We start from the raw sequence: 12,621 nt of genomic DNA, 5'->3' as shown, positions 1-12,621 counted from the left end.
ATTGCACAAACCAGCAATCGTCTGGGTAACGATTTTTGTATAGGGCTGTTGCTTTCCGAGGGGTAATTTGCTTAGAAACAAAAAGAAAAAAGTACTGCAGGGAGGGCTGAAGCTTTTCTTTGCCTAAGAGTAACAACTGCTCGATTGAGTTGTCATCCCCAAATAAACACATTCATTCCCATGGTGATTGCGTTGTGGATTTGTGTGTTCTGGAGTTTGCCGCTGTGCTGGGGCATGGCTGCCCCAGAACCAGGGCTCTGAGGGGAAGCTCCCGAGAGCTTCAACTAGCGATGACTCACGCCTACAATTTTTTTCATTTAGGAGAGTTGCCCTGCTCTCGTCCAAATTTTTTTTCCCCTTAAACGGTGCAGTAAAGCCAAAATTCAGAGGGTAACCAAGGCCCAGCTTCCCTCGGGCAGCAGCTGTTTCATGAGGACAGGGGAGGACTCAGGTGTTTGTGGCAGTTGCTGCCCGGTCACTGCCCAGGGGACCAGCAGCGCCAGGGACCTGGCCCCTCAGCTCACCTCTTCCCGAAGCCGTCCTTGACCTTGAACCCACGCAGAGCCCGGCTGCTCCGGGACGGCTCTGCGGGCAGAACGCGCGTGAGCCCCAGGGGCAAAGCACCAGAGGCGCTGCCGAGGCAGGTCTGAACATTCTGCGCCGCTCCCTGTAGTCAGAACCTTAATGGACAATAGACGGAGGCAAGAAAATTAGCTGTATTACTGCAGGCTCAATTAAGACCATCTTTTCAATTAGCTAATTGCCTTCAAAGCTTTAGAAGACAGGCAATCATAATTTAACAGTGTGAGAAGAAACTATCAGATATACTGAAGTGTTACTCTGGGAAGCGGGAGCGAGCGCTTTGCTATGGGAATCTAAGGACTTGCCTGTTCTTTCCCTCCCAGGAGCTTTACGCAGGTAATTTCTGTTCCCCTCCCGCTTCAGCTCGTGCTCAGCTCTCCACTGGAGAGCGGTTTCTGTCGGAGGAGACCAGCATGCTGCTGCCTTCCTCTGCCGATGCCTGTTCCACGCTGCTGCCCGCCAAGCTCCACGTTCAGAGGAAAAACTTTTCCAGTAAAGACCCTGAAAGTGACACTGGGCAGCTGCTGCTGACGGCAGAACCCAGCCGATGGGACGTCCCAGGAGATCTCGGCAGCAGCAAGTGCTGGAAGAGATGAAGCAGCAGCTGCCACCTCCCTGGAACCCCCGGGAGCTGCGTAACAAGAGTCACGGAGGAAGGAACGGACTTGTCAGAAACCGCTAGTGTGAGACTTAAGGATTCTCCATCGCATTTTTCTCTATTATCACTTTCCTGTAACTCTGGATAGAATTTTCTCCTTTTGACGGTGTTGCTGGTGCTGGATTGGGTCACTCCGTGATCCAGGGGTGACCCTGCCGGGAGCGTCAGCTGAACAACAACCCCCCTCACCCACCAACACAGAATCGCCCGAATAACTGGGTGGGACAAGTGACCCCTCAGAGCCGTAATGCCCGAGGCTGAAAAAAAACAACCAACCAGAGGGGAGGGGTGTCTGCTGAGACTCCTCCAGCCTGGGGCGTTAATCTTCAAACACAAATAAAGGTGCCTGATTAGCCTAAATTATTAAAGAAATACATTAATAATTACATTTTTCTTGCAGTGAACAAAGCAAGTAACTTCCTAATGCTCAGTGCTTTAATTAGGAGCTGAGAGGCGGGGATGGGACAATCCGCTCTCCCTCCGGGTTGGGTCAGGTCGGATTTTGGCCAGACGGACGCTACCAGCTGCAGCGGAGGCCCAGGGGAGGCTGCGGCAGGGCCAGAGAGCAGAGACACGCGCGTAACCGCAGCCGCGGGGCAGCCGCTTCCTGCATCGATCGGTATGTTAAAGTGCTGCCGAGGGAATTAAACAGCACCGCCGGGCACGCTCCTGCTTTCACCGCATTTTATTTAACAATGTGTTATTTTTCACTTCTATTCAAGTGCAGAGGCTCCCATGTGTTCCAAATTTGCCCAGCACAGAGGGAACACAGGAAAGAAAAAAAAAAAAAGTCCTTCCAATGGCCAACTAAGAACTTGTACCGACTTTTTGAAGGCAATTAAATAAACCAAATGAAGGTTCGTTTCTTTTTTCAAACAGGAGGTAGGGAGGCACAGGGAGGAGGAAACACTGGCAAATCTCAGTGCAGCACCTGCTTTGGATCCATCTCCAGAGAGAGGACGAGATTGCCGTAATCCACACGGTGGAGGTTCCCAGCTGGCCAAGGCAAAGCTTCCTTAAGCCCAAGGTGGTTCCCAGCTGCCAGGCTGCAGTTAGGTGGGGGTTGGGTTTTTTTCCAGATGAGGTTTTCACAGTCTCTGTATTATTCAAAGTTTTGAAAGAGGGATCGGGTGTCGGCAAAATGCTGTCACAGTATCAAAAAAATCTTTCAAAAATGAGTTTGCTAGTGAGAAGAGTGTGGTTGGTAAAGGACAGACCGTTCACGCCGGGTTGCCGATCCAGCCGGCCGCACCAGGCCCCGGGGAGCGGTTGAAGAGGTAGGTGTGCTCAGACGGTGACTTTCTCCATCACGCTGTCGGTGACGTGCACCTCGTCGGCCTGCACCGTCACTGCGGCTGACTGGCCACAGATATGCTGGTGGTCCTTCCAGTCCTGCGGGGGAAGGACAGAGGGAGAGGCATGAAGGGAAAGGGCCCAGCGGGTGCTGTGTTTGAGAGGCGCTTTCTCCAGCACGGACGGGCTACGGCGGGTCTCTACTGCTCGACCAGACAAGACTCACAAAGGACAGGAAAGGAACCACACACTGGGTCAGTATCAGATGACACAAACTAAGCAGAACGTTGGTTTCTCAACCCAAAAACCAAAACAGGGCATCAATATCAGTTAGGTCATGGAAAATTTACTAAAACTGAGTCAGAACCTTAGCTTAAACCTTCTCCTGGAAGAGCTCACACAAGGCAGCGCACCTGAAGGGCAGCACCACAGGAGGGGTCTTAGGTCGGCAGTGGCAAGGGAGAGGAGCTCAATTCCTATGGGACTGACCGACCATAAGGTCTAGTCTGAATGAGCAGAACACTCCTCTCACTTGCCCAACCCAGAGGCCGCCCAGTGCAGCTCCCAAGGACAGGGGGATGCTCAAGGGAATTGTTACTGACAGCACTTCATGCTCTCCCACCCTATTGCAGTGGCTCCGGCACGGGCAGATGTCCCCCGAGAGGTGACAGCCTGTCTGGGAGGGGACAAAAGGTGACTCTCAGGGCACTTTGTACTGAGGACAACAGTGGCGTTGCTCTCTGTGTTCCTTCTTTGGATTTTAATCTTTCTGCTGTGCAGATGGGGAACTTGGCCACCATTCACTTTGTTACAGACAAAAGGAAACAGTCAAAATTCTTCAGCTACTCAATACACCCTGCCTCAGGAGGTTCAGACTGAACTCGGACGGCCCGCAGAACCGTAACCCTGGCCAGATTAAATTATCCTTTCCTCTCAAGCAGGGCATTAAGGGTCTTGGTAAGGAACCTGCACAAAACATGAAGCACAGCAGCTTCCTCCACCATACTTCCTCATACCTGTTTCCACCTCCTACATTCAAAATCTTACAGTTCATCCCACTGTATCATCTGTAGCATCACAAATAATGTAAATAAGAAGAGAATTGTGTCCTCTGCGACACAGGGGGAGCACAGGTACTGAGTGTTCAGCTTCCCAGGAAGCGGCAGGGCAGGGCTGTAAAAGCGCTCCCAGCTAACGGATCCCTGCATCTCACACACAGGTGACCACACCCCCATTTCTGGTGTTACTCTGATTTTTAGATCCATTTTTAAATCACCTTTGAAAAGATCTCTGCAAATCTTGGGACCTTCCCCACCCCTTCGAGCCCTGCCCCACCGCCGCAGCCTCGCTCGGAGATTGGGCTGCAGGAGGGGCTGGGGGTGCCAAGGCTGCCAACCCGCACGGGACTCGTGCTCCGGCTGCCTGTGCGCCACGGGAAGTTCTGCCACCCGCTCCTCTGGCCACGCTGATGCCCCTCAGGTTGCGGGCAGAGCCGTCTGCCTCTCGCCAGGGTCACACAGCCCCCTCCAGACAACACAATTTGCAACTCGCAAACAAGCTTTTACCTTTCGCTGGCAGAAAGTGGAGCAGTAGTTGACTTTGTGGCACCCCGTGCACTCGTTCGTTGCCTCACGACCGCAGTTGACACAGGATTGCTGTGAAAGGGGATGACAAAGGGACCAGGTCAGAGAGAACAACATCAAGGAGATCACCGCAGTGTAATACAGGTGCTGTAACGTGACGTGACGCAGGAGCCTCCATTTCCCAATAAATCCTCAACACACGAACACCAAGAGGCCCGGTGGGTTCTGGACGTGCCTTCAGAGACCCCTCTCCTCGCCATTCTCGCAGGGATCACTTTGGAAAATGAACTGTATTTCTCATTTCCTTTCTGGTGGGCAAGAGGCCCTTCCCAACCCTGGGTGAGACACTGAGTGTTCGTGGAGATCTGTCCACATGCCACAGAGGTGCCTCCCTGTGCACAGGGGGGATATTACCAACCACTGCAGGTTGCAGCGGGGGTCCCTCATAACCAAGGGCAGGTGTGGGCCAAGCAGTGGTCCAGGCTATGCACAGGCCACCGATACCCAAGCTGAGTTTATCTCAAATTTAAAGTTTTAAAGGCAGATTTGGTTGGTGGTTTCGTTGCATACGTCTGAGAGAGGGTCTGAGGAAGGACAAGAATAGGCAGAAGGATGGGACCCTTCCGTTTAATCTTTCCCTATTTTCAGAGAGGAAAAAGGGATCATTCCCACGGGCTGAGCAGGCTTGTTCCTTTGCCGCTCTGCAGCACAGCTACATAAGCAGCGTCCCAACAGGGAAAGAGAAGACAGAGGAGTAAAATTAAGAAAGCTGTAACAGGAGCAAGGACTTAAACCCAGAAGACGAGATAGGATACATGGGTGAAGATTCACACCTGGTTTTTAAAGGATGTTTTTGTGTCTATCGCTTTAATCTTATCTCAGTGACATCAATTAACATAACCTGTATATTTAAGTGGAAATATCATTGAACTACCACAAAAATAAGCACTTCACAGAGCATTCTGTTTCCATCTCATTAAATTACTAACAAATCATTAGCACGTCAGAGCCGCAGTGTGAGGCTGCGACAGGAAGCGTTTCTTGGCTGTGAAGGCATCGCAGTATCTTTAGTCCCACCAGCTCCTTCTCTCTTTTGAGCACAACAAACCCAACAATCAGCGCCCTGATTAACACCGAGTTCATCACATCTGCTCACATCTTACCAAGGTACCTACAGTTAATAGTTGCTGTGATTGAACTGTGTTTGTATTCCTGATGTACAGCTGGGGATTCAGGCCACCAAAAAGGGGCTTAAAGCTGCACTTTGGGGCTTGCAAAGCCGGTCCCAAAGGGTTACCTGAGCGAGGCTGCACATAACCTGTTCAGTGTTGGAAAATGTTGAAAATACACAGTGTGTGTGGTTGTACCTGGAGATCTTAGGAAGACAACTAACACAGCTGGAAGGGCTTAAACCATGGGTCCTGGACTAACTCAACTCATGCTCCCAGTCCCAAAGCCAGAGGGAATCATGCAGTTCTGAAAACCAGCTCACAGGACAAAAAGGAATAGAGTTTCCTTCCTGCCACGCCTCAGTGACAGCCATCCATCAGAGGTAAGTGAGATCGATTAACCTGGCCAGATGACGATAAAGGACTGTGAAAACCTGGAAGGATTGGGAAAGGGGACACGCTCTGCTCGAATGGAGCATTAGTCCTGCTAGGGAGAGCTCAGATCTCTGCCAGAAGGCAAGGCCAGAAACAGAATACGTGCCTTCTGTAGCAGTGATAAAAAACTCTGCATCTTGAATTGGAACAAGACCAAGACCAAGAGACCCTTCATAAAATGAGACATCCCCAGCTTACCTTGATGATGATTTCTGTCTTCCCATCCACATCTTCTGTTTGTTGAAATAACTGGTTCTGGTATTGCTGCAAGGAAAAATACACCAGACCTGTCATTTCACTGCCAGAGCGTGACATGAGGGGTTGAAAAGGGTGCTCTGCCTGGAGGGTCCTGACACCGAGTCTGCTTCTGGCAAGCCCAAAAATGCAGCTGAAGAGGAACCTCACTCTGCCCTTACAAGAGAGGCACACTGTGCCCTGACCTGGAGACAGATGAAGCCTGTGAGAAAACGGCCTGAGGTGACCAACTGCTGGTTAAGTACAGCATTTACTCAAACCCTGCTCTCCCCAGCCAAGCACTCCCCCTTAAAATGGGTGGCTTAATTGCCACGGGGGAACTGCACCTCTCACATGAGGACCTAAGCAGTTAGTAAAGGGAACACGAGGAAAATACCAAGGTAGTAGGGCCAAGTGCCACCTTCTTGGGCCAAAGTTTGGGTCAAGTCCAGTGATCCTAATCCTCTAACAGGCAAAAGGAGTCTGGAGGGATGGCACAGCCCAGCAGAATGGATTAGGGAAAAAAACCAGACAAAATGAACACACCCAAGACTTCAGAAACAGCATCAACCCTAACCATTATTCCTCCTTTTAACAGAAGCATAAAAGGGCTTTCAAAGAGTTTTTGAATTAAGCAGTCCTCTGGAGGGGACTTTTAAAACACACTTCGGGTGTGTTGCGGATCCACTTCACACCAGTTCGAGTCCAACCAGGTGCAGCTTTACAAACCGCCTGGCCACGCTCAGCAGCCAACGCTGCCAAGAGACAGGAGTCCTAACCCAAAGGAACCCACAACCGATGCCGACATGATTATGTGCTAACCATTTTAAATTTATTGGGAACAGTTAAAAAGTAAGAAAAAAGCCAAACCCCCACCTTCAGGCAAAGCAGGTTTATCCAGGAGTACAACCCAACATATAAGGAGATTAAAGGCTTAATTTACAAGTGTCTCTATGACCTGACATTACAGTATTTATTCTCCTGTGAAATCACAGCCTGCAAAACCTTTGTATTACCAGGACACAAATTCAAATTAAACAACCCTAGGGAGATGAAGGAGGTGGCAGGGAAACCTCTTGCTGCAGACTGCAAGGGGTGTGACTGGGTCCTGCTGTTATCTGACAAATAGGCAAGACCAGGCTAATTAGCAAGACAGGACCCATGCACATCCCCAGCGCTTCCAGTACTGTGTAGGCAAAACATGCACCATGTGTATGGAGATTTCAAAATTCCTGTTTTGAAAACCAAAACTGTCCAAATCAAAAGCATTCTTGTGAAGATGGGGAATACACCGGCAAGCTTGAGATGTGGCCTCTGGCCTAAGAATCAATCCTGCTAGGTCTCAGGAAGAAAACTACTTGATTCTTGAGAGAATCATTAACATCGGTGAGCTGGGACTCAACGCCTGGGGCCGCAGCCTCTGCCCTCTGCCTCCCTGCACTCAGGCAGAGAACTGGGCTGGCAGGCAACTGCGGATTCTTCAGGAAAGGTTAAAGTGAGCTTTCCACCGTTAAATGAAAGACAAATGACCCGTCATAAGAGAACTGGCCTAGGAAAACTGCGTAACGTTTCTAAACTTCTTTTAAGTGAAGAAAGTGGAAATACAGATAACAAGGCATGTGGTGAGTTGGAATTTCAACCCAGCTTGAAAACCTCCACAGACGCAATCCCAGCTCGTACCGTCCCCTCTGTGACAGCCCGTGCAGAGACAGCGCCGGGGCTGAACACGCCGAATTCTGGTTCTGATAAAGCGCCGCAGCTCCCGAATTAAAACCCTTCCCACTGCCAGACTCCACTTCATCCTCTGTGCGTGCGGCTAATCCCGTTCTCCGGGGAGACTGCCAATGAGAAAGGCTTCAAGAGGAAGTCCAGCCTTGCCTGAGCCAGAGCAGCTCCTCCACCTCTGCTCTCGGTCCCCGAAACCTCCCGATGGAAACTCCACATTTAACCCCCTTCTGTCTCCTTTTTATCTACCCCCACAGCGAGTCCCCTGGCTCAGCACAGCCTGCTGGGTGAAGAATTGGAGCCATGCAGAAACTATGAAGAAGGAAAAGGTGTGATAAGAGAGAGGATCAAGCCAGACACATCCAGATCTCTCACACAACCAGCTCCAGAAAACCGATAAACCTCCAATTCTCAACTGTTTTTGCTGCTGCTTTGGAGTGTGCAAACCATGATTTGCTTACTAGAGCTACATTTCTTAAATGCCTGACCCTTTTTAGGTTAATTTCATACTCTTAAATACCTGACCCTTTTTAGGTTAATTTCATACTCTCTAGCCCTGAATTGTTTTAATCTTTCTATAAAGGAATTCAGACAGTCCAGCTGCTAGCTGATTTAATCTTCCACCTTGTTTTCAAATGGGCTGGGCTCTGAAGGCATCACTGCATTACACAGAGGGCTATTTCAGTTAAAACACTTGTCAGATTTCGACACCGATTCTGTTAAATTTATACAGAAAAACTGTTTAACACATTTCCTGAATATCTTTACTATCTTCCAGCAATGTCTTCTGGCACAGAACTTGGTGAGTTCCTGTATTCTCCCCCTCCTAAAGTTTATCTGATAGAAACAATGGCTTAACGCACACTCAAAAAAATTACATTGCCAAAGCACACAGACCTCTGTGCAAAGTACTGTCTTTAATCCACTCCCTTCGGGCCAGTCCTGTGAGTTGTCAAATACCTGTTGTAAGAGACACTGAGCCTTTGTTGCCCCACTCACTCTCTTCCGTTTTTCCCTAAATCAAAAAAAGCATCAAAACCAACGTTCAGAGGATCAGATACACTCAGTCACATGCTAATTAATAGTGATAGTGGTGAACTTTTTCTTAACAGCTGGCTGAAGTTCTGACAGAGCAGTGGTAATCAATCCCATGCAAAATGCTGCAATTCAGAAAAAGCTTACGAACGTTTTGATATTTTCATTTTTTTGCAAGAAGCATGACACATTTTCATATAAACACTGAGCTGGGGGGTTTATGGTTTGCTTTTCTTTCAGAATGTCATTCCCCAAGACTTCTGAGTAACATAAACGTAACTTATATTTGGTGTTTGCCAATATGAAGCCGCACGCAGGCTGAGCACCAGCTGCATCCGCGCCTCTTGTTTACACACACGGCTTATGGCCATTGCCGCTTCTTGAACAGTCAGCTTCATGTCTGGAACTAACTCCGTGAGGGCTCTGCTTATTAATTAAGGAGTCCTCATCAACAGACACACGAGATACTGCAGACAGCATACACAACAGGCAAGGTATTTTTAACCACTTTCTTAAACTCCTGCACAATTTTGTTTCAAAAGAAATTATTGCAAAAGAGAGATTTTCATAAATTCTGAAATTGTAGATTTCAGGTTTACAAACTGCTCTTATTTCTAGGATTTATAAGGTTAACGCTTTTTTACACAGCCTTTTACCCAGAGATCCTACCACTGCAAACTGCTATGCAAGCCCTCTGTGTTACCCTTAAAAAGAGCAGGCTCCGAGGCCCAGAGAGGCCAAGGACTTACCCAGGGGCATCTAAATAACTTGTGGCACAGATAGAAACAAAAATTGGAAGAGATCCTCCGTCTTGAAATCTGCCCAGCACGCCATGATCCTTAAACAAATTTACAGAAATTAAAAAGGACAAAGATATCAACAGAGTGCATGCAAGGACTTACAAACTACAAAATTATGTGCAAGAAAAACTCTGTTGGTGAGGCCTTTAGCTCCAGCACTTGGAATCTGACCTATAGTTTCTTCAGAACCGCTAAGGACATCACCAGGCCCCGACACAGGGTGTTATATGGCTCTAATTGTGTAGTAGGGAGGCAGAGTGAAAAACCCCTCATGTCAGACATCAGAGAAGAGCGGAAGGCAAGTGTATTTTTCCATACTTTCTCTAATTGCCTACGCAGACAGGCATTTATATTCCACTACTGTACAGCCTGACGCCTAAACGCTCAGCACATCCCAATTCAGCCCCCCTCTTGCTTTTGAGGACTCTGTATCTAGGTATCGCCATGTGTTGGGAACTGCAATTAGGGATCCAATCCTCCTGCAAAATTCAGATTAGACATGCCATCTTAAGGAAGAAACGTGACTGTAGATGCTTCTAATTTATGCTGCACTTACAATTTTTTACGGTTTTCACTTGCTACATTTAGCTGATCCCATTCCTGCCACAGTTCCTCTCTGATGTTGGCATTTCCACCTCCAAACTGATATAAATGAGGGGAATAATGTATTCCTGAGAGTCCTCTGAATAGTCCTGGATAATATCATTAGCAAGCGTGACCGGAATGAAACCATGATGTCCGCTCTTTTGACTTCACAGATAAGAACATAAGCATCCAGACAGCACAAACGCCTCCCTGGCTCAAAGGGAACTGGGAGCAAAAGCCTGCCTTTCCCAGTTCAGAGCTCTGCAAGTCCCACTGGCACCTCCCACTGCTCCGTATGCAGTACAGCTTCTGGTATTCAAAGCCAAGTCAACCAAACTGCTGTATGGGAGCAGACTGGCTCATTTGTGATATTTAATGAACTCCAAAGCTCATTAATTAGTAAGTATAATAAGTGAAACACAATACAGTGAGTGATTTGTAATATACAAGGCATATAAACTGTGATTAAAAATTCTTACTGCTTAATTTATCACTCTCTAGGAAGACTGAAACAAAACTAGCACACAAGTAAGTTTTCCTACGTGTTTGCTGTTCTTGCCACTTCTCCTCTACTCTGCTTAAACTCGGGGCCACTTCAGACTCCCTCTGGAAGGCAGGTGATGACAGCGCCGTCCCCAGCACCCTGCCTTGCTCATCTCCCTCTTTCGCAGGGGTGACAGAGGGACATGGTCAGGGATATGGACAGTTACAAGATCAAAAGTGCTTGAACTCAACATCCTCAGGAGCTGGGACACTGAACTGGGGAATAGCTCTGCATCGCTGTGAAAACTAAAGATACCTATTAGTTACAGTCATGCCCATGAAGTTTGTGTATGCACTTGGGAACCAGCCTGTTCCCAAGAGATTTCTTTAATCCTGCTACATATTAAGTGTCTCTTCCAGGAAGAGCTGAGTCTACAGCTCTGTTATAATTTAATCTGTTGTACAGCCTTTGCTCTGCGGCTCTCATACAATGACACAGTCTTTCACTTCCAAATAGGGAGGAACATCCTGCTGCACAGAAGTTCTGCAAACCCACGGCCCTCCTACAGAGAAGCATCCACACCGCTGCCTTCAACATCCCCGCTCGTGCAAACGGAGGAGGTGGTGAGGAGGTTCCCCTGTTTGCTAGCCCTTGGAAGTTCTGTCAGTGTAACAAACACAATGTAGTGATAAAGCACCTATTTCCCTTGTATTAAATTGGTCCAGCAAAAATCAACAACTACTAAGGCAGGAAGACACCTCTTTCTCCCTCTATACCTTAAACAGTTTGACCACACACATACTCAGGGTGGGAAAGAGACGTGCGTTACAAATTGGGGAAGCATTCATGAAATCAGAAAAACACCCTTGACCAACACAAAAGCAGACAGCCAATTATTTGACATTTATTGTAATTACTTCCAATGCCAGCCCTGTACCCAGAAACCCGGAGTTTCTTCCAAAAATGGAAGTCACTTGAAGGAATTCAGAAATAGCTATCTGCAGTATCATCCAGATGGTTCCTGAAGCTAGCACACAGCGGCAAGCTTGAGAATCGTTATTTGGATATTAAAAAAATAGCACCATGAGCAATATTTTTATCAAAATACAAAACTGTTGAGGTAGCCATTACACAATAAGAACAGGAAGACACACAAGTTGTACAACTGGGGATTCAACAGTTACTGGGAAAGGGGCTTCCTCTGGAAACAAAGACGTGCTCATCCCTGCCTTGCAAACTCAGTGCTTTAATCAATACTCAGGAGTGATTTTAAATCCCATTCCCGGGACAAGAAGAAACTAGAATTACACTGAAATGAGGTGGATTTGGATCAGAGGGTGAGGGGAATGGACTCTGAACAGCCATTCCAGAAACCACTGTAAGGATAAACAGAAGGGAAGACAGCACATAACTGGAAAAAGAGCAGAGAGCGAAGTTAAACAAAGTCAGATGTTCATCTCTGAACTGTGTCAAAGCTTCTGATTTTTTGGTATCTTTTTTTATTGCTCTACAGAGCTTTTTAGCAGGAGACGGCCCAACCTGGACAGCAGCACAAATACCCATTCTGCCCAGGCAGAAGGCAGGGAAGAATTAAGACTCTCAAGGTATCACACACCTGCACATCAAGGATGCAGCGTACAGAAGAGTTTAGCAGAGACAACGTGGCAAAGAATATCAAAGATGCTGCAAGGACTGTCATAGGGGTTCTCAGTTCTCAGCAAAGTCTTCCCACACACATTTCTTCAAGGCCTCTTGCTGCACACTCGTGCCTATGAATTCAGTGGAAAGCTGACGTTAGCAATAACGCCGATGGCAACAGCAGATAGTGTGGCGTACAGGAAGGGAGTTCAGCTAACGCCAACGACACCAGTTTCACAGAACATTGCCCCCCACCTCTCTCCCTCAAGTCCACACCAGCAGCTGTGGATCTGGGGGAGAAGGGGAACACATTCAGCAGTGCATGGAGCCAGATTCAGGGTGCATGCATGAGCTGGTGCTCAGAAGAATCCAGGGTCCCTACCATGCATCAATTAAAGAG

The 12,621-nt window shown here is 48.0% G+C and overlaps 1 protein-coding gene across 5 annotated transcripts in view; it reads right to left on the bottom strand.

Annotated features, from left to right (window-relative positions):
* Positions 1-12,621, bottom strand: part of DEAF1 (DEAF1 transcription factor) — a 36,243-nt gene that overhangs the window by 8,478 nt on the left and 15,144 nt on the right. For 2 of the 5 annotated variants that reach the window (XM_074884941.1, XM_074884943.1), the window contains exons 11-13: positions 5,919-5,984; positions 4,099-4,188; positions 1,910-2,632 (exon numbers count right to left, since the gene is read on the bottom strand). In XM_074884941.1, coding sequence (XP_074741042.1) covers positions 2,528-2,632; positions 4,099-4,188; positions 5,919-5,984 — 261 coding nt within the window. In that variant the 3' untranslated portion in view covers positions 1,910-2,527. Of the gene's footprint in view, positions 1-524; positions 681-887; positions 1,214-1,909; positions 2,633-4,098; positions 4,189-5,918; positions 5,985-12,621 lie in introns of those variants that run through there. The other 3 variants (XR_012630990.1, XR_012630991.1, XR_012630992.1) reach the window with 3 other exon arrangements.

The sequence above is a fragment of the Strix uralensis genome, chromosome 15 (genome assembly GCF_047716275.1).
Source record: "Strix uralensis isolate ZFMK-TIS-50842 chromosome 15, bStrUra1, whole genome shotgun sequence".
Lineage (NCBI taxonomy): Eukaryota > Metazoa > Chordata > Aves > Strigiformes > Strigidae > Strix > Strix uralensis.
The sequence above is the reverse complement of the archived record's forward strand: the minus strand, read 5'-3'. Positions and strand labels throughout refer to the sequence as shown.